Genomic DNA, 27,828 nt, shown 5'->3' on the forward strand with positions numbered 1-27,828 from the left:
ATGGATCAGAGGACTCAGGGGGGGCCTGCTACTCCACCCCCCCTTCCCACCGCCGCTCCCCCAGGGGAGCGAGAGAAGGAGGGAGGGGGCGGGAAGAAAGACGAGGAGGAGGAGAAGAAAAAGCGGGAGAAGGAGAGAGAGTCCCAGTCCCAGACCGATCCCGGCGGTAGTGCGGGAGGTGGGTCAGGTGACCAGCAGCAGCAGCAACAGCAGCAGTCGCCCCAGTTTTCAGTCAAGGAGAGCAGCTTCTCTGAGGGCAATGTAAAACTCAAGATCGGCCTGCAGGCCAAGCGCATGAAGAAGCCGCCCAAGATCCTGGAGAACTACGTGTGTCGCCCAGCCTTCAGGGCCACCGTGAGGCACAGTGGGCGCGGAGGAGGCGGGCGAGGGAGCCGTGGAGGAGTGACAGGCGACGGAGTGGGCAACCAGACTCGGAGCCCCCCGCATGGCAGGGAGAGGGAGCCGAGTCCTGGCGTCAACAGACCCACCCCTCCGCCTTCCTCTCCCTCCCCTGCTGCCGCTGCCCCAACTCCTCCTCCACCCAACGCTCCTCCCTCTACGACTTCACCCTCCCCGGTGAATGGGAGCGCTCCAGCTAAAAGGGTAAGCAAAGCTTGAATTAGGATCCTTCTGATTAAAAAAACATATTCCTGTCAAAGAAGGAATCCAAACCAGTAAAGAGACTATTAGGAATTGCGCAAGAGGTGTCTAGCTTTGGACTCTGCCAAAAAAGAGGCTAGGCAATATGTACAGCCAGTACACAGCTATGAGAGCCGTGGCTGCTTTCCTTCCAGTACTTTTCTCACTGGTGTAAAAATCATAAAAGGTATTTTTTCTTTTCATATATTTTTTCTTATACTTTCGCTCACTACATTCGCTCACTCCATTTTAGCCTGTCTCCCCCCAACCTACCACTCCCCCCCCCCCCCCTCTTCTCTCTCCTCTGTGCCTGTGTGACTGTGTGCCCCCCCCCTCCCCGCTGCATCCCTCTGTTCATCTCTCATCTCTCCCTCCCTGTTCCCAGTCTGACCCTGATAAGTGTTATTGAGTTGAGAGGATCTTTCCCCCAGGGCAAATCTGTGAAGCAGTAGTAGTAGACAGAAAATCCCATCTATGAACTGCAGTTTACGCAGGGATAGACACGACCTCATTGGATTTGTTGTAGGTCTAAGTTCACTGATTGACAGGGCTTGTGCCCCAGGCTGAAGTATGTATGTGTTGGTCAAACCTGAATGTTTGAGTGCGGCTTGGGTTACATTTAACGAAGTTGCCCCTATATCTGTGTATTAGTATTACTGCTCTAGTTTTTAACTACTGAGTGATAACATTCTGTTAACATGTTGCTAAGCCTAATTTTTCGGGCCAACATTTCTGTTCTAGATATTTGTCTTAGTAGGATCACTTTTTGCTTTCGACAAGAAGTGAAATTATACACATAGAAAAGGTGGAATGTTTAGTAAAACATGTGCCTTATCATTGCTTAATCATTCCGTAATCTTATTTCTTTATGTGTTTCACCTCTGCAGGGTCCTCCAAAGCTGGCCTGCAAGTCCGACGGGGCAAAGTCGGACATGAAAAACCCTGCGTCCATGGAGAGACCCCTCAATCTTCACCGACCTGTTGGAGAGGGCAAAATTCACCCCTCTGGGAAGAAAACACCCACTCCTCAAACCAACCCACCCACATCCTCTCCTTCCCCGCCGGCTCTCCCACCACAGGAACCCAGCATGGAGGGAGGCCTCACCAAGCCCCCCCAGTACCCATACAGCAGCGAGAGCCAGAGGGAGAAAGACAGGGCGGGTGTCCCGAGCTGGGGTGCACCAACGGTCACTGAGAAGTTAGCTCAGCTCATCGCCACCTGCCCACCCACAAAGTCAACCAAGGTTAAACCACCCAAAATGCCCCCCTCCGCAACCCTCACCAACTCCAGCTTTATGGCCCCCACCCCAAAGCAGCGAGATAGAGCGATGGCCAACAGAGCGACCTATTCAAGAGCACTTCACCTAGCCCCACCCCCTCCTGTCTCACGCCCTCCCGGTCGTCCCTATGGCTCTCGGAACAAAGACAGTGTTATGGATAAGCTACCCACTCCGCCTAGGAAAGAGGAGGTAGATGGGGCTGGGAAGTCTAGCAGCAACAACATCAACATCAACAACAGCAACAACAGCAACAGTCGCAGTAACAGCCCTGCACTAACCTACACCAACAGCCGTCTGGCAACCACTTCAAAGGACAACAGTGACAGCAACAATAACGGCGTCAAGCCACAGTCGCGTCTCACACACTGCCCGCCCCACTCCTCCTCCTCCTCCTCCTCCTCCTCTTCTTCCTCATCTTCCTCATCTTCCTCCTCCTCACCTCCTCGTCTGTGTCCCTCCTCCTCAGAGCAGAGGACGGGGGGTGCGGGGAGCCGCCAAGGCTCCCCCGTGTCTCAAGGACACCATGCGAGAGACAGCCAATCACAGGCAGAGGAGGGTAGCGAGAGGGAGAGGGAGAGGGAGCAGGAGCGAGACGGGCCGAGAGACTTAACCAAATGCCCTCCTCTTTCTTCGTCATCATCATCATCGTCGTCATCATCATCATCATCGTCATCATCGTCGTCAGGAAAGCAGGAGGGGAAAGACAAGGGGGCGAGAGTGGAGAGGGGGAAGAGCTCCAGCCCCAGCAAACACAGTCCCAACCGGGACAGGGACGGCCGCTCCACCACCAGCGGGAGCGGCAGCGGTACCTCCAGCCCCCCACATTCTGTGAGACGGACGGCCTCGCCCCCAGAGCCCACTGGTGACAGCTCGCCCCTGCCTCTCAGAGACGAGTCCCCAGAGTCAGACCCGGGGTCCCCCCCTGAGCAGGACAGCAAGCCTCTGAAGAAGCGGCGGGGGAGGAAGCCCCGTTGGACACGAGTTGTCAACAGGACACAGAGGGCGGGCCAGGACAGCCCCACTGACCAGCTCAAAACCACCATGCCTTTATCCTCCAGCCTGGACACCCCCCCGCCCATACGTAGGCCTGTAGGACGGCCCCCCAACCCCAATAAGGTCACGCAACCCGCAGTGTCACAGCTCTTCCCTCCCCCGGCCAGGAAAAGGGGGCGACCCAAGTCTAAGATGCCCAGGCTAGATGCCCCTACCCGGGGACGCCCCCCTCACAAATTAGCCCCTTCCAAGGTGTTCTCGTTACTCAAGTCTAAAGAGGAGCAGGACCCCCCCGTGCTTCACCCAGAGGTGGATCTGAACCCTCCCAAACCCATTCCCAGGAAGCGGGGTCGCCCCAAACGTCTTCCCCCAACCCTCCCACAGGAGGGCCAGCCTCCCACCCTGGCGCCCGAGGCCGGGAACACAGGAGACAAACGCTTCCACAACAAGGGGAACGGCCAACTCATCATGAAGACGATCATAGGCAAGATCAATAAGATGAAGAGTGTCAAACGCAAACGGATCCTCAGTCAGATTCTGCTCGGCCCCGGGTCTGGCCCGGAACAGGAGGCCCAGCCTAGAGGGACCAGCAGCGGGGTGGTGGGCAACGTGGCCGCAGCCACCCAGTCTCTGTCCTCCCTGGCCGCCTCTTTCGGGGGTAAACTGGGACCCCAGATAAATGTAAGCAAAAAGGGGACGATATACATGGGCAAGAGGAGGGGTCGCAAGCCTAAATTGTCAATGAACCCCTCGTCGGCAGCTCCGACGCCCCCCCCTGAGCCTTTCCTGTCCCCTAACACCACGTCCCCCCTCCACCACCACCACCAGTCCCAGTCCCAACAGCAGCACCACCTCCCTGGCTCCGAGGTTTTCCCCTCCCCCTCCCTCTCCCAGTCCAGTGGAGGCCAGAGCCCCATCAGTGACGCCAGCTTCGTGGAGCCAGGCTCTGTGCACTTCCTGACTCACCCGCATTGCAGCCACTCCCACCACGGCCACCACTCGTTCCCCTTCCCGCCCCCAACGTTCTCGGCTCCCTCCCCTCGCACCCTCGCCCCACTGGGCTCCTCCACCGCGGCGGCGGCGGCCCAGAAGAAGTCGTCGTTCCGTGGGTACCACCATCACCATCACCATTACAGGCAGCACTACCACTACCGTAAGCTCTCCCCCCCCAGACCTCTCCACCCCACCTCCCCTGCTCCGCTCAGTGAGCTGAAGGAGGCCACGCCCTCGCCCGTCAGCGAGTCTCACAGCGAGGAGACGGTGCCCAGCGACAGCGGCATCGGGACGGACAACAACAGCACCTCCGACCGCGGCGAGAAGGCCGGAGGAGCCGGCGGTCTAGGTGGCGTGGGGATGCCACCCGGGATGGCGAGCGGGTTGCTAATGCCTGGCGTCATGGGTTCAGCTGTGGGGGTCGGGGTCGGGGTCGGCGTTGGGGGGCTCAACCCTCGCGGGAGAAGACGGCACTCCTCCTCCGTGTTGCTAGAACACCCCTCCCCTTCCCCGTCGCCCCTCGGGACTAGGTCATCACCAGACCCGCGCGGAAGACCCCACCCGGCAGCCTCGCCCTCGACGCTGGTCGGGCACAAGGAGAAACACAAGCACAAGTGCAAGCGCCGCAGCCACGGTTGCCCAGGCTACGACAAGCTGAAGAGGCAGAAGCGCAAACGCAAGAAGAAGTACCTGCAGCTGCGCTCCCGTCGACAGGACCCGGACTTCCTGGCCGAGCTGGACGAGATCGTGGTGCGGCTGAGCGAGATCCGGATAGCGCACCGCACGCCGGCACTGAGACTGGGCAGCGGGCTGGGGATGGCGGGCGGAGCTGGCCCGGCGGGGAGGGTGCCAGGAGTGGCTGGCAGAGCTGGTGGCTCCATAGGAGGTGCCGGTGGCCCTCCTCCGCATCATTACCTGCACAGGGACCTCCTCCCCACCATCTTCCGGATCAACTTCAGCGGCTACTACTCCCCCCACCCTGCGTATCCCTGTGACTCCCTGCATTACGTCCGTAAGCCAGACCTGAAGAAGAAACGCGGACGTCCTCCCAAGCTGAGGGAGTCCATGTCGGATGTACCTTTCGTACACGGGCTCGGGTTCCCGCTGTCCAGCGGCGGGTTCTACCACCCGTCCTACGGCGTTCCCTATTCCTCCAGTCCCCTGGGGTTGGGTTATTACAGAGGGTACCCCCCAGCTAGCGCCCTGTACCCGCACCCCCATCACCAGTCCCCCCACTCGGCCCCCTCCCACCACTCGCATCACTCCCCGTCGTTCCCCGCGGGTCCCCCGCCCCCCTCCTATGTGCACCACCACCACCCCTCTCACCTCCTCCTCAACCCTTCCAAATTCCACAAGAAGAAACACAAGCTGCTGAGGCAGGAGTTCCTGGGAGGGGGCAGGTCCCCCGTGCTTTACCCGGCCATGTCCTCTGAGCTGTCCTTCGGCTGGCACCACAAACACAAACACAGACACAAACACAGGGAGCGCTGCCCCGACGAAGACGGGGAAGAGGGCGGCCGAGTAGCAGGAGGAGGAGGAGGCGGAGTGGGAGCGGAGAGCGGGGGCCCGGGAAGGGGAGAACGAGCGGGAAGCAGTGGAGGGATGTCAGAGTCTCTCCAGCACTGCCGGTTCGGACGAGACTCCACCCCTAACGCCAGTGCCAACAAACAGGCCACCGCCACCTCTGCCAACTCGCCGTCGTCCTCCTCCTCTTCCTCAGCGGACAGGTTCAAGCGCAAAGAGACTTCCCTCTCCTGCCTTGGCCCCTCCCGGCTAGCCCTGGGCAGCGGGACGAGGGGCCACCACCCGGTAGAGTCCTGGTTCAGGATGGGCAGCTCCGACGCAGACTACGCTATGCTCTCGCGTAACCCCGCAGCGTCCAGCCAGGGCCCCTTCACAGACGGACAGGCTGAAGACGCGGCCGGCTGCTCAGACAGCGAAGAGGAGGAAGAGGAGGAGGAGGAGGAGCCTCTCTCCCCCACGGACGAGACGGACCCCAACTCCCAGGAGCCCCCACACCACACCAACCTGTTTGCATCAGCCCTGACACGTACCTCGTTGAGGGGGGCCCGGGGGAGGAAGGGAGGGGGCTCGGAGAGTGCCGCCAACTTCTCCTCCCGCAGGAAGGAGCGCTCCACCTCGGCCGAGAGGAGAGAGACGGGTGAGTCAGAGTCCATTCTTTTTTTACATTGGTAGATATGATTTTGAAAGCATTAAGTCCCCGTGCCATTTATAGCTCTGAATTTAGGTTCAAATTGTGCACCAAATATTTTTTTTGCAAAAAGCATAGCTTCCATCACCTCCAGAGTTCTCTGTGGTTAGATATGATTGGATGATCTGCTGCATGACACCAGTGACACAGGCATGACGAGCGTGCCATAAGCGACTGTATTTAGGGTGTCCCGCCAGTGACCTTTACAAAAGCCACCATATGGCAGAGCGAGCCGCGAGCCGGGAGCCACTCCGCGGTATCTCTGCTGCATCTCAGTGCTCAAATGACTCAATGTGTCTTTTTTTAAAATCCCTTGAAAAGACACAATGACGTCCCCTGTACATCCACAGTCCCTGACATTAGATCTCCCTAAGCGGTGATTAAGGGCTTGGCAGCAAAACCCCTGTGATGACTTAAACTATCCTACTTTGTGTGTGGCTGTCCTTGTATGATTCCCAGTTAGGCTTTTACTGTCGATGGTCTATTTCTGAAGGAATACGTTCTCTGTGATGTCTGTACAGGCAGGGTTTTCTGTTGTAAGTTCTATCTGATAGGCTAGCTGCTAGATGTTCCCGTCAAAAGCCCTCATACTTAAGCTTAAGCTTTGCTCTGTCTTATCCCTTGGTACACACCGCACCTGCACTCAGCTAATACTGCTGAACAGGGAAGATAGAGTGCTCTGTGTAATGATCCAGCTTCATCAAGCTGCCTGCCATTGACTGAGATAGATAGGTGTGGTGTGTGTGTGTGTGTGTGTGTGTGTGTGTGTGTGTGTGTGTGTGTGAGCGAGAAAGAGAGAGGGTGTTTGCTGTGTGTGTGTTTGTGTGTGTGTGTGTGTGAGAGAGAGAGGGTGTTTGCTGTGTGTGTGTGTGTGTGTGTGTGTGTGTGACAGAGAGACAGAGAGAGAGAGAGAGAGAGGGGGGGGGGGGTGTTTACTGTGTGTGTGTGTGTGTGTGTGTGTGTGTGTGTGCTTGTTTCTGTGTTTATTTCTGTGTTTCCTGTGTGTTTGAAAGAGAAGAGGCAGGCTCAGAGGAAGGTCCCTGGTGAGAGAGTGTGAGTCCACGGTGCAGTTTGAACCCAGCCAGGGTAATCCAGGATTAGCAGTCAGGACACAGCGTCGGCCAGCGGTCACAATCTGACTGCATTGGGGGGGGGGGGGGGGGGGCAAGTGGTCACATGCAAGAGTGTGAATGAGAAGAGTGGTAGAAAGGAGATGGAGAATGAGAGAGTCCTTTTTTGTTTGTTTTGGGGGGGGGGGGGGCATTTGTGCTTTTATTGGGATAGACACAGTAGAGATTGACAGGAAAGATGGGTGAGAGAGAGGAGGGGTGACATGCAGGATAAGTCGACGGCCGGAATCGAACCGAGGTCCCTGCAATTACATGGCTGACACCTTAGTGTGCCATGCCACCAAGCGCCCGAGAGAGTCCTTTTTAATGGCATATTGATGCATTTCTTTTCAACTTGAAATTGAGTGGTACGTCAAGCTTGTCATGTAAGCTTGCGGACGATGCCGACATAGAAGTTTCCTCCTTCTAAGCTCGTCTGCTCTTCTGACAGTTTCCTGTAATTTAGGAAGTAGCTATCAGGAGGCTTTAATGTTTTATTGTGGGCCCTGATCTAGGATTAATCTTGGGTCCTGACACACACACACACACACACACACACACACACACACACACATACGCAATGCCGAATGTGTTTCGTTGTCTCTGTACTTGGCAATTAAATTGAATCTGAATCTGAATCTTGTATTATCCATAATAATGACATTAGTGTCATGTTGCGTCTTGACTTTACACCATCTTCACGTTCACTCACGCCCTCTCTCTCTGTCCATGTTTGTCTCTGCACAGGAGCGACGTCAGGTGTCCAGACCCGAGGTGCCCACTCTGTTGTCCCCGAGGGTCCCGAGGGGGGTTCCCTACATCACCGGCAGCACCCCCATCACCACCCCCACCCCCACCACCCTCCGCTGTTCCACTCCCACGGCTCCTCCTCCTCCCACTGCAGCCATGACTCCCCCCCACAGGACTGCCGCCTGGACTCCTCCCCCCTGCACCACTCCCACAGGGAGCAGCCGTCGAGCAAACACAGCCTGCACCACGTCAACAAGATCCTCCGCGCCAAGAAGCTGCAGCGGCAGGCGCGCACAGGCAACAACGTGGTCAAGAAGAGGGGGCCTGGACGCCCCAGGAAGCACCCGCTGCCCTCCCCGCCCCCCTCACCTCCCCCTCCCACCGAAGTGACCCAGAGCAGGCACAGGGACCGAGGAGGAGGAGGAGGGGGGTCGGGGGGTAGAGCGTGGGAGGGGGACACTGTGACGGACGCCATCGAGTCGGTGGTTCAAGGCCAGCGCAGGAAGGGCCAGAAGAGGAAGCACTGGGACAGAGATGGGGATGAGGAGGAGGAGGCGGAAGAGGAGGACCTGGAAGAGGACGAGGAGGGAGAGTGTGAGGAAGGAGAAGTACGGACCGTGGACAGAGAGGAGAATCTGGGAGGCCTCGGGATGAGGTCCAGAGCTGGGGGAGGAGGAGGAGAGAGAGGCTGGCTCACCCAGGACGAGCTGCACCGCTTTCGCAGGTAAACTGGTACTGCAAGGCTGTCGTGTGGCAGCTTAGCTTTCACTATGTGAATGTGGAGCACTGAGCTAGCATACTTTTACTTTTACATACTTTTACTTTTACTTTTACATACTTTTACTTTTACATACTTTTACTTTTACAGAGCACTAATCTTAGAATTTAGCAGGCATATTTGTTTTCTGGTTTTAATGCTTCAAATGTAAAGTACTTTGATTTGCATTTTATGTATGAAAGGTGCTATATAAATAAAGTGTATTATTATGATTATGATCATCATTATTATTATTATTATTATTATTATTATTTGTATTATTATTGTTATTGTTATTATTATTATGGTGATGATGATGATGATTATTATCGTCATTATTATTATTATACAGTATATACAGGTGAAGTCATCAGTCCATCATCATATAAACTGAGTCATGCTTCTATTTCAGTGCACTGGAGGGGAAGCCAGACGACCACGCCTCCCTGGAAAGTCTGGGCACCGTCGCCACGATGGAACAAGCTCCACCCATGCCTATAACCAGCCAACGGGAGAAGAGAGCAGCCAGGCCTCCAAAGAAGAAGTTTCAAAAGGCGGGGCTCTACTCTGATGTGTACAAGACTGCAGAGTGAGTGCCCCATGCACACTCCCACACAAATACATGTACACGTGTTGGCTGCTGTATACCTGCCAACGTTCATATAGGCTTAGTCATCAACATGTATTAGGATGAGTATAACACCAGTAGGCTGTTACAGCTAGTGTAGGGTTAGAGTTAGGGTTAGGTGTACACACAGTGCCTACCAAAGACAGTTCTCAGGGTCAATGAGATACTAAACAAGAATAACAAGAATATTGCTATTTATGGTATATTTGCGAACATTCATGAGAATCTAAAGATGCCATGTGGAAATCTCACTCTCTGTGTTTTGTTTTTTGTGTCTCTCCTGTAGTCCACGTAGCCAGCTTCTGCAGCTAAAGAAAGAGAAGCTAGAGTACACCCCTGGGGAACACGAATATGGACTTTTTCCTGCCCCCATCCATGTTGGTGAGTCTCTCCGAAGTGACATTGGTGTACGGTGGTCCTCATGGTCCTCTATGGCTCATTTGGTAGAGCACGACACTAAGAACGCTTGTGTGGTTGTGGGTTTGATTTGGGTTGTGACCAAAATTCGGCGCCCTGAGCGCATCGACTAAACAGGCGCGTCACTTTGGGGGCAGGAGTGTGAAAAATGCATCCTTCCCATTGAAAACAACAAACAAAACGTATTGAAAAACTCATCCGGTAGACACAGCCCCTAAAGGATCCATGAATAATTTATAATATATAATATATATGTATATTAATAATATATTTGTGTGTCTTAAAAGAAAATCCTCTCAAGAACCTTCTCTCTCACTCTTACCAATCCCATTCTCTCCTTCTCTGCCCCCCCCTCTCCCTCCCTTCCTCCCTTTCAGGAAAGTACCTAAGGCAGAAACGTATTGATTTCCAGCTGCCTTACGACATCTTGTGGCTGTGGAAACATGACCAGGTGACCACTCTAGTCAAGTGCTAAACAAATGTTTAGTGTTGTCCTTCATAGTGGAGGAGGATGAGGAGGAGGAGCTGGGCTACATACAGATATGTCTCTTTGACGCTGTGGTGTTTGTTTGTGGGGTTTTTAACCATAGTTTGTTTGTGGGGTTTCTAACCATAGTTTGTGGTTGTTTCAGCTTAACAAGAGGCCTGACGTCCCCCTTTATAAGAAGATCAGATCAAGTAAGTGCCTACCTATGATCAAGTCTTCTAAATGAATAGGATTATAACCACTCCTGACTCTATGGCCCTGCTTCCCAAACATACATTAAACCTAATCCTAGACTGACAAGCATTGCCAAATCCTTTGTCTGGGAAACTGTCTCTACTTGTAGTGTGTTCACCCAGTTAAGTTTATTGTCCCATGTGTAACGTAAGCTGAAGAACCCCCCCCCCCCAAAAAAAAAACAACAACACGTAATTCTTCCTTCCTCTAGCATTATGACTGCCAATGGCCCCCGGCCCAAGCAGAGATTACTTTTCTTGCGATGACTTAGACAAATGTATTTGTTGTAAGTCGCTTTGGCTAAAGGCGTCTGCTAAATGCCAAAAATGTCAAATGTAATGCAAATAACCTGTGTAACCTGTCCTGACCTGACCTCAGATGTCTACGTGGACGTGAAGCCAGTCTCCGGATATGAAGCCACTACCTGTAACTGCAGGCCCTCTGGGGACAGCCAGGAGAAAGGCTGCCTTGACGAATGCCTGAACAGGTACAGTGAAAACCTACAGGTGGACATCCTTGATGCTCACAGACCTGCCATAGTACCCTGGGTACTGTTCCATGTCATTTCAGTATAATGGAATTATCCATTACATTCTGGGAAGCTGAAAGCATTCTCTCCAAACAGATTTGATTGATTTTTTGAGTTTATTTACAGTGCCCACCGTAGATATTTCGATGTGAATCGTTTCTTCTTCTTTTGGCTATATCCTCCAAATGTTTGGATTTGGATCAAACCCTTTGTATACATATTCCCCTTATTTAATTTATTTACCACCAAAAGTACTAAAATGACCTAAAAGCATGCAGAGTTTTGGAAAAAGTTATTGTGGACAGATGAGACAAAGATTAACATGTACCAGAGTGATAGTAAGAGGAAAGTTTGGAGAAAAAAAGGAACCGCCCAAGATTCACAGCATACCACCTCATCTGTGAAACAGTGTTGTAGACGGTGTTATGGTGTGGGTGTGTATGACACCTGACCTTTTAACTTGTCTTCATTGACGATGTAACTGCTGAAAGCAGCAGCAGAATTAATTCTAAAGTGTATAGAAACATTGTCTCAAGTACAAGCAAATGCTTCAAACTCATTGGACAGCGCTTCATGATACAGCAAGACAATGACACCACACATACTGCCATAGCAACTAGGGAGTTTTTCAGGGACAAGCTGTGGAAAGTTGTGAGTATGCATTTAATTTGCTGAAGATGAGATTTGAGGCAAAAAACCTCAAAACTAACAACTGAAAAAAGATGGCTGCAGTACAGGCCTGGCAGGGCATCACCAGAGAAGACACCCAGCATCTGGTGGGGTCAATGAGTTGCAGACTTCAGGCAGTCACTGCATGCAAAGGATTTGTGACCAAATACTAAACATGAGTGCTTCATTCGGACATAATATGAAATCTGTCCAAATACTTTTGGTGCCAATGCATATACACATATTGTGAAAAGCTGATAATCTGTACTTTAACCTCATATCAACTGTTTGATTTCAAATCCAAACTTGTGGAGTATAGGTCCAAAAGAAGCCCACGTATATAAAACACTGTCAACATACACTGTACATTTAGTGCAGATATAGATATAACATAGATATAAATTATACTATTAAGCCAAGTCTCGGACTACAGTGAATCACACTTCCATTGGAGACTCATTAGTTTGGAGATGCTCTTCAGTCTAGAAGTAAGCTTAATCTGTGTCCTTTTTTTTCTTTTCTTCTTCTTCTAAGGATGAGTTTTGCAGAGTGTTCCCCTGGCACCTGCCCCTGTAGGGAGCACTGTGACAACCAGCACATCCAGAGGCACGAGTGGGTGCAATGTCTAGAGCGGTTCCGTGCCGAAGGCAAGGGCTGGGGCATCCGTACCAAGGAGCCCCTCCGGTCTGGCCAGTTCATCATTGAGTACCTGGGAGAGGTGGTCAGTGAACACGAGTTCAGGTAACATAGAGATTGTGAAGTGTGTCTCTGTAGGATGTATCAGAAGATATTGTATTTATCATGTTACCTGTCGTGTGTGTGTGTGTGTGTGTGTGTGTGTGTGTGTGTGTGTGTGTGTGTGTGTGTGAGAGAGAGAGAGAGAGAGAGAGAGAGAGAGAGAGAGAGAGAGAGAGAGAGAGAGAGAGAGAAAGTTAGTTGAAGCCTGTGTCTCAGTGGAGGCAAGCTGAAATCCATGCTGATAGCCTTGCATTTTCTCCCTCTAACTCTCTCTTTCTATCCTCTCTCTCTCTGCCTCTCTCTTTCTATCCATCTCTCTACCTCTCCCAATCTCTTTCTCTCCCCCATCTTTCTATCCTCTCTCTGCCTCTACCTCTCTCTCTTTCTTTACCTCTCTCTCTTTCTCTATCCTCTCTCTCTCTACCTCTCTCTCTTTCTCTCTCCCCATCCTTCTATCCTCTCTCTCGTCTAGGAGTCGTATGATGGAGCAGTACTTTTCCCAGAGCGGCCACTACTGTCTGAACCTGGACAGTGGCATGGTGATTGACAGCTACCGCATGGGCAATGAGGCCCGCTTCATCAATCACAGCTGTGAACCCAACTGTGAAATGCAGAAGTGGTGAGTGGCAGAAGGGCCTTTACATCGCCACAGGGCCGACCCGAACTGTGCTGTGCTGTGCTGTGCTGGCTTCCATCTTTCAATTTCAGCCTTGTCATTTCCAACACTGTTACAGCAACTATCTACTCTTAGGGCTGTAACCGGGCCAGCCCAGTACAATTCAGGTTGGTTCATCTCTGTGGTCTGATAACGATACACGACTACTGAAACAAAGATTAGGAGAAGGAATAACATTGTAACATCTAGAAAAAGAAGAAAAAAAGTTGTTTTATTTTTTTGCATGTTTCAACTTTGTTATTTCCTGTCAAACCCTGTGAAAGTAGCAGGTGCAAACTCTATATGGATGCGTAAGCTTAGTAAATCTGTCTCTTAAGCACGACTGTCATTAGTCTGGTTCAGTCACCATAACCTGATAAGATCACCTGGGTTGGTCGGTGCCAAGTTCAGAAAGCTAAACGGTTTAAAGCTTTTCACTGAGATAAACCAATTGACTAACCTCCAGACAATCCCAGGATTGTGCCTTCAGCCAGTTTAGAGAGACTGCAGGCTGAACACCCTCTGGGGTTAAATGGTGGAACGAGGTGTTCAGTTGTTCTTTCTTACATTACAACCAACTACAAACCATTAAAAGCTCAAATTAACTGAATGTATGGGCCCACCATTTAACTCACCAACTGCCAAAGAGTTCTGGTACACTGACCACCTAGAAAGACGAGTGTTTTATGTGGTATTTACCTAGCAACAATACTTCAATTGCAAAATGAAGCATCATAATTTATGCATTTTGCATAAAGTTTGGTGAATTAAGTCACCCTAGGCAGCATAGAATGTTGCCAAGTTTGGCGATTTTATTCACCCTTGGCACTGAATGAGTTAACCCCAGCATAATCTCTCAGCAGCACAGACAGCTAATGACCTCTGAGACCAGACAGACAGACAGATAGAAACTTATTTTGCCTCCCTGCCCTCCAGGAGAGTCCAGTCAGTTATCTAGGACGCTGGTCCACAAACTGCTCTCCAGACTCTCTGGTGTGTAGGGGAGGCTGGCCCAGGGGCTGGAATAAGAGATTCTACATGGATAGAACATTTTCATCGGGAGGCATGGGGAGTCATCCATCTTGTCACAGAAGAGCGATTACATGTAGTGAGGACTTGGGCACAGCTGTAGTACCCAGAGACAATGTGCTGAAACCGCCTTTTTATCTTTACAGAAAGAATAAATTATATAACGTGTAAGGCAAAGGGATCGTATACTCAGGTTTTCTCCTGCATAGATAATCTTTGGGCAGCTCTCTTGAAAAATGTTCCGGCCCGTCTAAGGAAAATGTGTGAAATTGCAAAAGAAAAACTATATAAAAAAAACTCATAATTTCTCCCTCAGAGGTATTTTCATGCAATGTAGTTATACATCCATCAGGGGACGATTGGCAGTAAAGTGCGTAGTTGTGACTGTGACACCTGTGCCTGAGAGGGTATTGAGGGGATACCTTGAGAGTTGCAGTAGATGATGTGAAGTATGACCCCGGACCCCCCGAATAGCTGTGAATATGCCCCCATGCCCCGACCCCCCACCTAAGCCTCTCTTTGAGCCAGGATAAACCCTGTATACTGTAACTGTATGATGTTGTAGTAAACAGGAAGATGAAGAGTCCACTACCCGTCTGAGCTGCCCCACTCTCCCTCACTCCTCCTCTCTCTGTTTCCCCTTCGACAGGTCAGTCAACGGGGTCTACAGGATTGGTCTGTTTGCTCTGAAGGACATGAGCAGTGGCACAGAGCTCACTTACGACTACAACTTCCACTCCTTCAACACAGAGGAGCAGGTGAGATTCTATCCTATTCTATCCTTTTCTGTTCTATTCTATTCTATCCTTTTCTATTCTATTCTATTCTATCCTTTTCTATTCTATTCTATTCTATCCTTTTCTATTCTATTCTATTCTATCCTTTTCTATTCTATTCTATTCTATTCTATTCTATCCTATCCTATTCTATCCTTTTCTATTCTATTCTATCCTTTTCTATTCTATTCTATCCTATTCTATTCTATCCTTTTCTATTCTATTCTATTCTATCCTATTCTATCCTTTTCTATTCTATTCTATTCTATCCTTTTCTATTCTATTCTATCCTTTTCTATTCTATTCTATTCTATTCTATTTAACACAGAGGAGCAACACAGTATGGCTCCCCGACCATCTTCAGCCCTGAGCTCTCTTATTATGAGAGAATTCACCTCTCACCCCAAGACTATACTACATCTCTACCTTCCACAGAGAGCCCCATCCCAACTCTCTCTCTTTCTCTCTCTCTCTCTCTCTCTCTCTCTCTCTCTCTCTCTCTCTCTCTCTCTCTCTCTCTCTCTCTCTCTCTCTCTCTCTCTCTCTCTCTCTGTAGTTATTTTACCACCGTGACCCATATCCCAGATAGATGCCCACACCCTCACAATACCGTTCCCATTTATTGTACATCACATTTCATCTCTCTCCTTTCTCTTTCTCATGTCTTTCTCTCTCTCCATCTCTATCTTAAGCAAGTCTGACATGTCTTTCCTCAACCTCCTCTTTCCCTCCCTCTTTCACCCTTTCCTCCTTCAGTCTAATTTCTTTCTCTCTCTCTCTCTCTCTCTCCCTATACACTAAGTGTGTTATTCTTTCCGTCTTGCTCTACAGCAAGTGTGTAATTGTGGCTCAGAGGGTTGCCGCGGCATCATCGGCGGGAAGAGCCAACGAATCAACGGTCTTCCTCCAAAGGCGGGCGGGGCCAAGCGTCTGGGTCGGCTCAAGGAGAAACGCAAGTCCAAGCATCAGCTTAAAAAACGAGTGAGTGAAAGAGAGAGTGAGAGACAAGACAAATGTCAAGAAAAGGTTCCTTCAGGCATCTTGTTACAGCAAGTACAAATACAATTATGACATGTTGTTTTCCTACTACTGTACTTTAGAAAGAATTTTGATCCTTTGATCCTCAGTTTGTCTGTTGAGCTGGCTGTTGAGCTGTCATACCTGTCACCAGATTTTAGAACACGCTTTGTGTGGACTAATACAGCACTCTTCACTGAACATTCTCCATTATGTGATCTCATTCCGTGATGGCTACCGATTTAGCACTATTTTAAAGCTTACATCTACATACTGCTCAGCTTTATGAATTTCAGGTGCAGTACTGTATGTGTGTAAGACATGAGTGGTTTTCTCATGTAGGAGCTAGGTTCAAATAGTGAGAGGGGATTTCACTTCTCTAACGCTCCCTTTCTTTTCTCCAGGAGGAGGAGTCCAGTGACAGCAGCAAGTTTTACCCTCATCTACTCATGAAGCCCATGTCCAACAGAGAGAGGTGAAAACACACACACACACACACACACAGAAACACACACACACACAGAAACACACACACAGGGGCGGAGATACCGGGGGTCACGGGGTAGCACCCGCCCCCCCTTGTGATCTAATTGGCCCCCCTGTGTGCCCCCCCGACGCCCATTGGGTGTTGAGTGCTGTCAATCAGTAACAACGTAGTGAAAGTTTCGAGAAGCGATCGGATTGGCCATCCCGTGTGCCTCCCCAATTTCATTGGCTCTTAGTGATGTCAATCATTGTGTGCTTTGACACACAAATCCAAGTTAGTATTATGCAGCCACTGCAGATGTTGTTGAAGGAGACAGTGTTTTCAGTTTTTTTTCATGTTAGGAAAGTTTAAGTGTTGAAGTGCCCACTCGATATAACAAACAACAATAGTTTTAGGATCACTAAATACTTACCATTTGTGAATTGGATTAACTTTCATCTGCCATAGGCTTCTGTACTGGGCAAGTGATTACATGGCTTTGATTACATTGTTCAAAAGCAAGGACTTTGTAAATAATGTTATTCTTGCACAATACGCTTAATCTGACTTAGGCTACTGTTGGTGAGTTTACTAATTGCACATGATTATGTTGATGAGAATATCATAAACAAGGGGACATGTCAATCAAACTGTAATGTTGGCGGTGCAAAATGGAAAGGTCATATGCACCTTGCTTACAAGGGGAAAGAGTTAATGTAGCCAACAAAAACACTATGAAGACATAAATACACTGTGTAGCCTTACTGTACTATTTAAGAAAAGTAATTGTTTCCACTTAGTAGTCTAGATGTTGAAGAGAGAGGTGGGTGGCGGCCTTCATTTTTGACCCCCAACATGTTTTTGGGGTCGCTTTTGGCTGGCCCCCCCCTATTGAACTGTTGGCCCTTCTGTGTTCCCTTCCTGAAAATGAACTGGCTACGCCCCTGCACACACACACACACACACACACACACACACACTAATAACCATGTGTCACTCACCACTGCGGTCTCCCTGTCTCAGGAACTTTGTGCTGAAACACAGTGTGTTTCTGCTGAGGAACTGGGAGAAGATGAGGGAGAAGCAGGAGCTGCTGAAGAGGGAGGGGGAGAGGGAGAGGGAGGCCAGCGGCCTGTCCATCTACACACGCTGGGGCAGCAGCGTCAGCAGAGACGACGGCAACATCAAGTCAGGTGTGTGTGTGTGTGTTTACATTTTTGGCATTTAGCAATATATTTGTTTAAGTAAGTGAATCATCTATACATCAGTCATCATAAGAAAAAGTATGGGCCATTGGCAGTCATAATGCTAGAAGAAGGAAGAATCAAGATATTCTTCCCCTTTTTAAATTATTTACAGTAGAGAAACTGTACAGGGGGGCAGAGGGGATGGAGAGGTTGTGTGTGTGTGTGTGTGTGTGTGTGTGTGTGTGTGTGTGTGTGTGTGTGTGTGTGTGTGTGTGTGTGTGGGTGTGTGTGTGTGTGTGTGTGTGTGTGTGTGGGTGTGGGTGAGAGAGAGAGAGAGGATCACACTCAAAGGATGTTTTTTTGTGTCTGGTAAAGAATTTAGACTCAGTAGATGGTGTGTGTGTGTGTGTGTGTGTGTGTGTGTGTGTGTGTGTGTGCATGCAATGCGTGTGCGTGTGTTTCCTGTTGCAGATGTGTTCCTGACGCAGTTCTCTGCACTGCAGACGTCACGGTCAGTGCGCACGCGGAGACTGGCGGCTGCAGAGGAGAACACGGAGGTCACTCGCACTGCACGCCTGGCACACATCTTCAAGGAGATCTGTGACATGATCACCAGCTATAAGGGTCAGTTGAGGCACACGCACACACGCACACACACACACACACACACACACACACACACACACACACACATAGTGGGGGGATGGGAGGGGTGCAGTTTCCTTGTTTGGCCCTATGGGCCAGGCGCCTATACACACACATACTCACACACACAGTGGGTGGGGGGGCAGCTTCCTTGTTCTATACACACACACACACACACACACACACACACACACACACAGAGTTGTTGGTACCAAGGGACTGAGTCAGCTGGTTTTAATTCAAGCAAATTGGAAAGACATGACTGTAAGGATGCCATTGCCAACCACATTTGAATGAAGCCGTGTGGTTGTATTAACCAGTAAAAACAATAACTGGCCTGTAATGTCTCTTCATACATCTCCTGCGTCATTCCTCACTTCCTTTACTATGTTATTGCAAGGTAATTCATTCGCTACAGATGATGATGATGAGAATGATGATGATGAGGAAGAGGATGATGAGAATGATGATGATGATGATGATGATGATGATGAGGATGATGAGAATGATGATGATGATGATGATGATTATGATTAAGATTATGAATTCCCTCTGCCCTCAGACTCAGCTGGACAGACCCTTGCAGCTCCGTTGGTCAACCTACCCTCAAGGAAGAGGTCAGTTGTGCTTTTAGTTAGGTTTTTTATGTCTGTGCTCCCACACACAAACTCATTGGATGTGGGTGTTTTTCTCTGCTCTAGGTTACTAATTGTGATGTTCTCTGTTGGCAGCAACGAGTTGACTAACATAGACGGCTAGATGTTAGCTAAAGCACATACATTTCTGGAAACTTTCATCCATGATTGTATTTGCTGATGGTTGTTCATTGTTGCTGCCCCCTCTATCCCCCATCCCCCCCTCTCTCTTTCTCTCACTCTCTCCTCAGGAACACACAGTACTATGAGAAGGTGTCTGACCCTCTGGACCTCAGCACCATTGAGAAGCAGATCCTCACAGGCCACTACAAGACCGTTGAGGCCTTCGACACAGACATGCTCAAAGTGTTCCGCAACGCCGAGGTGTGTGTGTGTGTGTGTGTGTGTGTGTGTGTGTGTGTGTGTGTGTGTGTGTGTGTGTGTGTGTGTCAACACCTCCCTCACCCATTTGGATTTAAACAAGTGCCTCTTGAATTCTTTGTAGGGTACTCAACCATGTATAGCCAGGGTTTGATGTGGACCATGGAAGTACTTTGACCCCCTCAGTCAAAGGCCTTTAGTGTGGGTTAAGAACTCTAGGGAATGAGTGTTATTGTTCAAAGCAGGGGCTTAGAATGTAGCCCGCTCTATGGAATTCTGGAAGCCTGGTCAAACTTGTTTCTTTATGTTCCTTTGTCATGCCCTAAAGGGGACTACTCTTTAATCCACTTAAGAGGCTGGCTTTCCCAGACACATATTGAGCAAAACCATAGACGAAACCTCACTTTCAACCGACGCTCTCCATTAAAGGATTTTAGGAGTCTAGGAGTTTAAAGGGGAGTTTGAGATATTGAGTTTTTAGATATGTCTTTCATGTCGACCCAGATGGTTTTTAAGAGCTTACCGTGGTTATTTAGTTATGTCCAGCAGCTCAGCGATCGCTCAATTTGGGGATAGAATGGGAGCAAATGGGGCAAGTAGGCTTGCTCCACTGCCGCGGGTCCAGAACCCGAACACAAGCGGCTGGAGACTAACCCTTTATTTTAGTTGTGCTGGTTAATGGAGCAAGAAGCTACATGCCTTGTTTACTCCCATTCTGTCTAAAAGTTGAGCGATCATGGCTGCTGTACATAACTAAGTAACAAATGTAAGCACTTGAAAACAATCTGGGTCGATGGTCAACAATGGAGATGTATCAAAAAACAAATATAGGTGCCTAAATAGTGAACCATCCCTTTAATTAATTAATTAATTTATGTGAAACTGGCATAATTATATTTGTCGACGGGATGACAACCTTTGCTCAAAGTCATTGTCTTGCAATCCCCATCTCTGTAGAAATACTATGGGCGGAAGTCCTCTGTGGGGAGAGATGTATGTCGGTTGCGTAAGGCCTACTACAGCGCTCGCCATGAGGCCGCTGTCCAGATCGATGAGATCGTCGGCGAGACCGCCAGCGAAGCCGACAGCTCTGATTCCCTGGAGCGTGACCACGCACACCACCACCACCATCACGGAGGGGGCGGGCCGCACGACAAGGATGATGACATCATCCGCTGCATCTGTGGGATGTACAAGGACGAGGGTCTGATGATCCAGTGTGAGAAGTGCATGGTGAGTCACCAGACAAGAGAGAGACTGAGGCTTAGATATGTGGGAGTCCAGGATTAATTATTAGCGCCTTTGAGTCAAGTGTGTAAATCAGTCAGTCAACGAAACTTTATATACAGAAACACATTTCGTACAGTACTTTGTAAAATATATGTAACCGGTGATGTCTGTCTGTCTGTCTGTCTGTCTGTCTCAGGTGTGGCAGCACTTTGACTGCATGCGGTTGGAGACGGAGGTGGAACACTACCTGTGTGAGCAGTGTGACCCCCGACCTGTGGACAGGGTAAGTCACTTCACCTCTCTGATGTCACCATTCAGTCGCTCAATCTTCAAGGACTTGATGCACTCAAATTGCTTATCATGAGAACTTGAACTAATCCAGACTCACGTTTTAGCCAACTAGCACACACTAATAGTTCCATATGAATGATATTGTGGTTCCAGGCACTGTGCTCCTTGCAGGTGTTTGTGAAAGTTAGTGCACTGGACTATCAACTTCCTCTCTCATCTGATGCATTTCCTCTATGTTGTGCTGCTATAGGAAGTGCCTATGCTGCCCCAGCCCAGCTACGCCCAGTCTGGCTCTGTGTACTATATCTGTCTGCTCCGAGACGAGCTGCTGCTACACCAAGGTATGTACAGAGGCAGCTATGAATCTGAGTACAGAGTACAGAGGCAGCTATGAATCTGAGTACAGAGTACAGAGGCAGCTATGAATCTGAGTACAGAGTACAGAGGCAGCTATGAATCTGAGTACAGAGTACAGAGGCAGCTATCCCGACTATTGATGACTGAATGTGGAGGGTTCTTTCCAAAGAATGTAAGATTTGGCTCTGCCACTATGTAAACATTTCAGAGCAGATTAAACTGATATTTAGTGATATAGCAACTGTTTTTGATCGCCAATTACATTATTGTTGAAAGTGAAAGTGAAAGCGTTATTATGTTCCTCAGTTAATTCAGCATTTTTAGCTGTATATTTTGTGCATTTTCACATGAATAAATGCAAATCGGTTTTAATAATGCAATCCAGCGGTACCTTGTTAGAAGATCCTGGGGAGAACCCTGGGATGAATCAGGTTTTTGGGTTACCTACAGAGGTATGTTGTACATAGATACCATCTACTCAAACACTGGTGTGAACAGACCTCCCAGCTTATGAAGGACAGGGAGTCATTTGGTATATAGAGCAGGTATGCTGCAGAGGCCATTGTGAATGTTTTTAGGGCATTTCTGCTTTATTGGGATAGAGACAGTAGAGATTGACAGGAAGGATAGGTGAGAGAGAGGGGTGACATGCAGGATAGGTTCGATGACCAGAATCGAACCAGGGACCGTGCGATTAGGTGGCATGCGCCTTAGTGAGCTATACCACCCAGGCGCCCCTTGAAGGTTGTATGTACTGTGTTGTATGAACTGTGTTACATGTACCGTGTTACCTGTCTAGGTGACTGTGTGTACCTGATGAGGGACAGCAGACGCACACCAGAAGGCCAACCGGTCCGACAGTCCTACCGCCTCCTGTCTCATGTGAACAGGGACAAACTGGACATCTTCCGCATCGAGAAACTCTGGAAAAGTGAAAAGTAAGTCCAGGGAGAAGGGTCCAACAAAGACTGTGACAGCAAATGTTAATGGACTGTCATAGTCATGTGAAGTATTGTGTATATTTATGGTTTATTTTAATAAGGGCTAGATACAGTGGGGTGCAAACATTTGGGCACCCCTAGTCAAAATGCCTTTTACCATTAATATCCAAGTGAAAAGAAGCAAACCTAACCTCTAAATGGTACAAAGTTAAACATGACACATTTCATCACATTTTAAAGCAAGATCAATTTTACTTTTTTACTTTGTACAGTTTCAAAATAATAAAAAAAGGAAAAAGGTCTTGTGCAAAAGTTTGGGAACCCTGTCAGTTAGTACTTTGTAACTCCTCCTTGGGCAACTATAACAGCTTGCAAACCTGCTTTAAAATTTGCAGAAAGGTGTCATGTTTAACGTTGTAGCATGTACTGTTCAGGTTTGCTTTCAATCATTTGGAGATTAATTGTAACAGACATTTAAACCAGGGGTGCCCACATTTTTGCACCCCACTGTACAAACAGATATGCTTGTTGTGCCATATACAGTAGGCCTGTAAGCTTAGCAGTTTGCTATTCAAATGCATCGAAAGCTGTAGTTAGGTATTTTCCTCTGACTCTGTCCATGTTTGTGTCCTGCAGGGGTGAGAGGTTTGCCTTTGGTCATCATTACTTCCGCCCCCACGAGACGCACCACTCTCCCTCACGCCGCTTCTATCACAACGAGCTGTTCCGTATGCCGCTGTACGAGATCATCCCCCTGGAGGCCGTGGTGGGGACCTGCTGTGTCCTCGACCTCTATACTTACTGCAAGGGTGAGCCAGATACATGCACGCACGCACGGATGCACACATGCGCGTGCACGCACACACACATTGATAACACAGAGTTCAAATGCATAGATACCTGAGCCAGTATGTTTGTTCCCGCAGGTCGGCCAAAGGGAGTGAAGGAACAGGATGTCTACATCTGTGACTACCGCTTGGACAAGTCTGCCCACCTCTTCTACAAAATCCACCGCAACCGCTACCCTGTCTGCACCAAGCCCTATGCCTTCAACCACTTCCCCAAGAGGCTGGCCCCCAAAAGAGACTTCTCGGTAAGATGGTCAGAGAGCTAGAGGAAGGGTTGGACTGAGGAGTTTTAATATAGTGAAAAGGAGGGAAATGTGGATTATGATGAGAGGCAGATTCAGGGATGATTCCGAATGAGAGAGACGGGTACAATGGGGAAAATAAGTATTGTATCAATATTTTGTCCAGTAAATGTATTTCCAATGAGCCTATTCAAGTGAAATTTGCACCAGACTTTGGTATTAACTCAAACAATCTAGACAAAAAATCTAAACTTTAAAGTCCATATGTAAATAAAGTTATGTGTAATAAAGTGGAATGAAACAGGGAAAAAGTATTGAACACACTAAAAAGCAGTACACCACAGCAAGGAAAGGCAAGGAACTAATTAGGAGGGAACTCTACCTCCAATCTGTGCTAATTAATGTAAGCTGGGTTAGAATATATTGATGGGCTATAAAAGTTTTTGTTTTTTTGTGTGTGCCACACAACAAACATCTAATGATGGGTAAAAGCAAAGAGCTGTTTCAAGACCTTCGCAACCAGATTGTTGCAAAACATGAAAATGGAATTGGCTACAGACGTATTTCACAACTTCTGAATCTTCCAGTAAGCACCATTGGGGGCATTATCCGTAAGTGGAAGCAACATCACTCCACCATCAACCGGCCACGCACAGGAGCTCCTCGCAACATTTCTGATCAGGGAGTCAGAAGGATACTTAGAAGAGTAGCCAAAGAGCCAAGGACCACTAGGAAAGAGCAACCAGAAAGACTTGGAGGCAGCAGGTACAACTGTGACAGAAAGGACAGTAGGCAATGCACTCCACCGCCATGGCCTCTGTGCACACTCAGCCCACTCCACTACTGAAGAAAATACATGTTGAAGCTCGTTTAAGGTTTGCCAAACAACATTTGGACAAGCCAGTGAACTACTGGGAGCATGTACTCTGGTCAGATGAAACCAAAATGTAACTTTTCGTCTGTCACACAACACACCATGTTTGGAGGAGAAATGGCACTGCACATCACCTGATTAACACTATACCAACAGTGAAGTTTGGAGGTGGAAGTATCATGGTGTGGGGCTGTCTCTCCTCTCGTGGTACTGGCAGACTTCATATCATTGAAGGAACAATGAATGGAGCCATGTACAGAGAGATTCTTGAGATGAAACTGCTGCCATCCACCAGGATGCTGAGGATGAGACGTGGGTGGACCCTCCAGCAGGACAAGGATCCAAAGCATACAGCAAAGGAAACTCGCAATTGCTTTCAGAGAAAGAAAATCAACTTGTTGGAATGGCCCAGTCAATCACATTTGTGGAAGCATCTGAAGATCCAGATTCACAAGAGGGCCCCCTGCAATCTTCAAGATTTAAAGACAATCTGTGTCGAGGAATGGTCCAAAATCACACCTGAATACTGCGGGTGATTAGTTACTTCTTACAGAAAGCGCCTTGAAGCTGTCATTACAAACAAAGGCTTCTCCACTAAGTATTGAATTAATTTCAGTTAGTGTGTTCAATACATTTCATTCCACTTTATTACACATAACTTTATTTACATATGGACCTTAATGTTTAGATACTGTGTTATGTATATGTGTTCAATACTTATTTCCCCCCACTGTATATATGGGGTTTGAAAGATCAGGTAAATGTGTTTTGAGCAAGCGTTTATTCATGAAAATTTGGGCACGTACTATTTGGCCTACTCGGTCTGTCAGAAACCAACAGTTATTCCCGGGAGAGCAGATGATCATTTAGGTTGCATGAGTTAATGTTTAGCTCCATATCAGATTATTAGTTGTCTATCAGTTATTAATAGTTCTTATTACACATTTTATTGAGTTGTTGGTATTAATAGCCAACATTGTAGTAAAGAAGTGAAGTAGGGGTGCCTGGGTGCTGTAGCTCACTATTGCGCATAGGTTCGATTCCGGCCATCGACCTAATCCTGCATGTCAATCTCTACTGTCTCTATCCCAATAAAGCAGAAATGCCCTAAAAACATATTTTTTAAGTAGTGAAGTAAAGTCAACTTTTCTGTGTGTCAACAGCCGCACTATGTCCCTGACAACTACAAGAGGAACGGGGGCCGCTCTGCCTGGAAGAGCGAGCGGCCCAAAGGGGTGGGAGCCTGCGAGGACGACGCCTCCTTCTGCGACGGGGGAGAAGACTTCCGTCCTGAGAGTGAAGATGGAAGGGGAGTAGAGGGGGGCACGGACATCACCCCAGAGGAACACCCTACACCCCCGCCTGTCCAACCCCAAAGACCGGACCAGGCACGGGAGGGAGAGGAGGAGGAGGAGGAGGAAGCGGAGGAGGGGCCGGAGGCGGAGGAGCGGCCAGAGCTGGAAGAAGCTTCAGTGGAGAGGGTAGGCGAGATGCTGGAGCTGCCCTCCTCTTCTTCGTCTTCGTCACCTCTCCATCACCCCGGACTAGGCAGGAGGGAGGCTCAAAGGGACAGGCTGAACAAGATCTTGCTGGACCTGCTGCACAGAACACCCAGCAAGCACGGTGAGGGAGCAGGTATAAAGGCTGGGCTGATGAGGGTACAAACAAACAAATGTGACACCGGCTGGTGAAACAGCGAACAAGTCGGCAACCGATCAAATTGTTTAGACTTTTATTCTGAAAAATGTAAATACATTTCAATGTTGTTGAAAATCAGTGACACGCCCCGCGGTGGTGTAGCGGTCTACGCACTGGCCACTAGTGCATGCTGCCCACCGGGGCCGGGGTTCGTATCCCGGCTCGCCAGATCCAGATATGGCCGAGGCACACGGGAAGCGGCATATTGGGCGGCCGCTTCCGAGGGCGGTATAGGAGTATTTCTGGACAAGGATCCGTCGCGCAACACCGCCCCCTGGGTGCCGGAATAACGGTGCTGGGCTCGAGGAGCCAGTCAGCTAGTCTGCCTGGCGGCCTCTTCTGGGACTGCCGGCCACGGGGTCGTGCGGCGGATCCTATGCAATAGGCAGGGGATAATTGGATGCTAGGTTGGGTTCAATTGGCTACCAAATTGGGTGAAAAAGGGATAAAATCTGAAAAACTAATAAAAAAAATAAAGAAAATCAGTGACACACTCTCTAGTCAAGCCAAAATATTGCAATGCAAAGGATTTGGTGAGTAAACCCCACTACTACCTAGTTAGTGTACAGTAGTAGTACATTTTTCTGAATAAAAGTCAGAACTTTTCTGTTTAGTTGGCGACTTGTTCCTGGTTTCACCAGCTGCTGTCACAAATGTCTAGGATGGTTCCTGAAACAATTAAACGTCACATTTGTTTAAGAGGTTCTTATCCCACAAAAGTGACCATAGCTGAGTCACATGACTGCCATCCTTTTGTGTAGATCACCACTATGCATATGTGGAGAAATCTCCCTCAGTTACAAATACAAGTTAAGGATTGTCGCCGTTATAATTTCAGTCCAACGAGTTAAAAACCTTTACATAACTTACGTATAATGTAATGATAATAATGGATTTCTCATGCTCTGCACCTTGTTCAGGTATTTGATACTTAACATGTCCCTCTCCTCTTTCCGTAGCCATAGATGTCACTTACCTCCTGGAGGAGGGTTCTGGGCGGAGGCTACGGAGACGGACGCTCGGATTCGGCGACTTTGTGTGCAGGAAATGACGTCGCCACATGCCTGGCATGCCTCATTCCCCTCACTTTGTCAGAGACGGGTGTGAAACGGATCGAGACAGGAGTAAGGGAAGACAACTTTTACCAAGAGAGATGAAGTTGTGGAGGGGGAAGTCACCCCCAACTCCCCCTTCAGGTGTCTCTCCTCCCAAACCTGCCATCTTAGGTATCTGACTGAAACACGAAGAGGGGTCCCAACGGTTGGACGCTACGTGCTCAGTGGTAATCAACGGTTTTGTATAGGGACACTCAGGGGGGTGTACCCAGACTTGAATGAAGTACTATGATGCTAAATGCGTTTTTTAAAACACATAGGAAAAATGTACCCCATGCACTTAAAAAAGCGCATTGAACAAATACACAAAGACAGCCCTGTCAACTTGGGGGAGGGACAGTGACTTAAGGTGTCACCTTATCCATACAGACTTACATGGCTAAGTGCAACCATGAGTCAGTTATTTTTAGCAGAGCAGCAGAAAGGAATAACGTGTGGTACTGAGTGAAACATGGCTATGGATGGAATGCAGCCATAGACTCCAATGGATTTTTTTCATTTTTTTGCATTATCAAGTGGGGAAGGAGATGGCTGGACACTGGCGCCCCCTAGTGGGACAAAGTCAGTCATGATGACAAACTGTAACATACACAGGCCATACAAGAGAAATGTACTGTACCAGGACTATGATAAGAGGCCTAGGTTCAGCATAGGAGGACGCAGTGTAAAAGCTTATACACTGCTAATGAGCTAGGAGAGGAGCAGGAACGAGGTTGGTCAACTGCACTTTGGTACCATGGATATCGTTAGGTCCCTGTAATGTATCATTGAGACTCACTAACACTCACACAGTATTGGATGATGATGATGCAGTCTGAAAAGCAAGTTAATAATAAGTATATTATCTTTTTTTTCTGTCATACTGTAGTAATTCATTTAGGAACAGGGAAGAAGAGACAGTTGGACGGGGGAAGGGGGGGGTGGGGTCGGGGGGGGGGGGTTGTGTTTGTTAAAGAGTGGCTGGTGGTGGTCTATGGGAAGACTGAGTGTGCGCTTATGTCAGTCA

The 27,828-nt window shown here is 48.7% G+C and overlaps 1 protein-coding gene across 1 annotated transcript; it reads left to right on the plus strand.

Annotated features, from left to right (window-relative positions):
* Positions 1-27,714, plus strand: ash1l (ash1 (absent, small, or homeotic)-like; the record flags this gene model as incomplete). The annotated part of the gene is made up of 25 exons (XM_080532451.1): positions 1-603; positions 1,527-6,066; positions 7,974-8,700; positions 9,146-9,322; positions 9,648-9,742; positions 10,156-10,229; positions 10,411-10,456; positions 10,878-10,986; positions 12,232-12,438; positions 12,908-13,054; positions 14,769-14,877; positions 15,727-15,876; positions 16,317-16,387; positions 17,402-17,571; positions 18,037-18,189; positions 18,773-18,827; positions 19,097-19,229; positions 20,184-20,459; positions 20,653-20,739; positions 20,998-21,088; positions 21,904-22,042; positions 22,682-22,854; positions 22,972-23,138; positions 25,173-25,632; positions 26,667-27,714. 25 exons carry the CDS (start codon positions 1-3, stop codon positions 26,756-26,758), a joined length of 9,051 nt encoding a protein of 3,016 aa, XP_080388577.1. The 3' UTR covers positions 26,759-27,714.
* Positions 27,715-27,828: the final 114 nt, after the last annotated feature.

The sequence above is a fragment of the Nansenia antarctica genome, assembly GCF_963989245.1.
Source record: "Nansenia antarctica genome assembly, chromosome: 5".
Taxonomy (NCBI): domain Eukaryota; kingdom Metazoa; phylum Chordata; class Actinopteri; order Argentiniformes; family Microstomatidae; genus Nansenia; species Nansenia antarctica.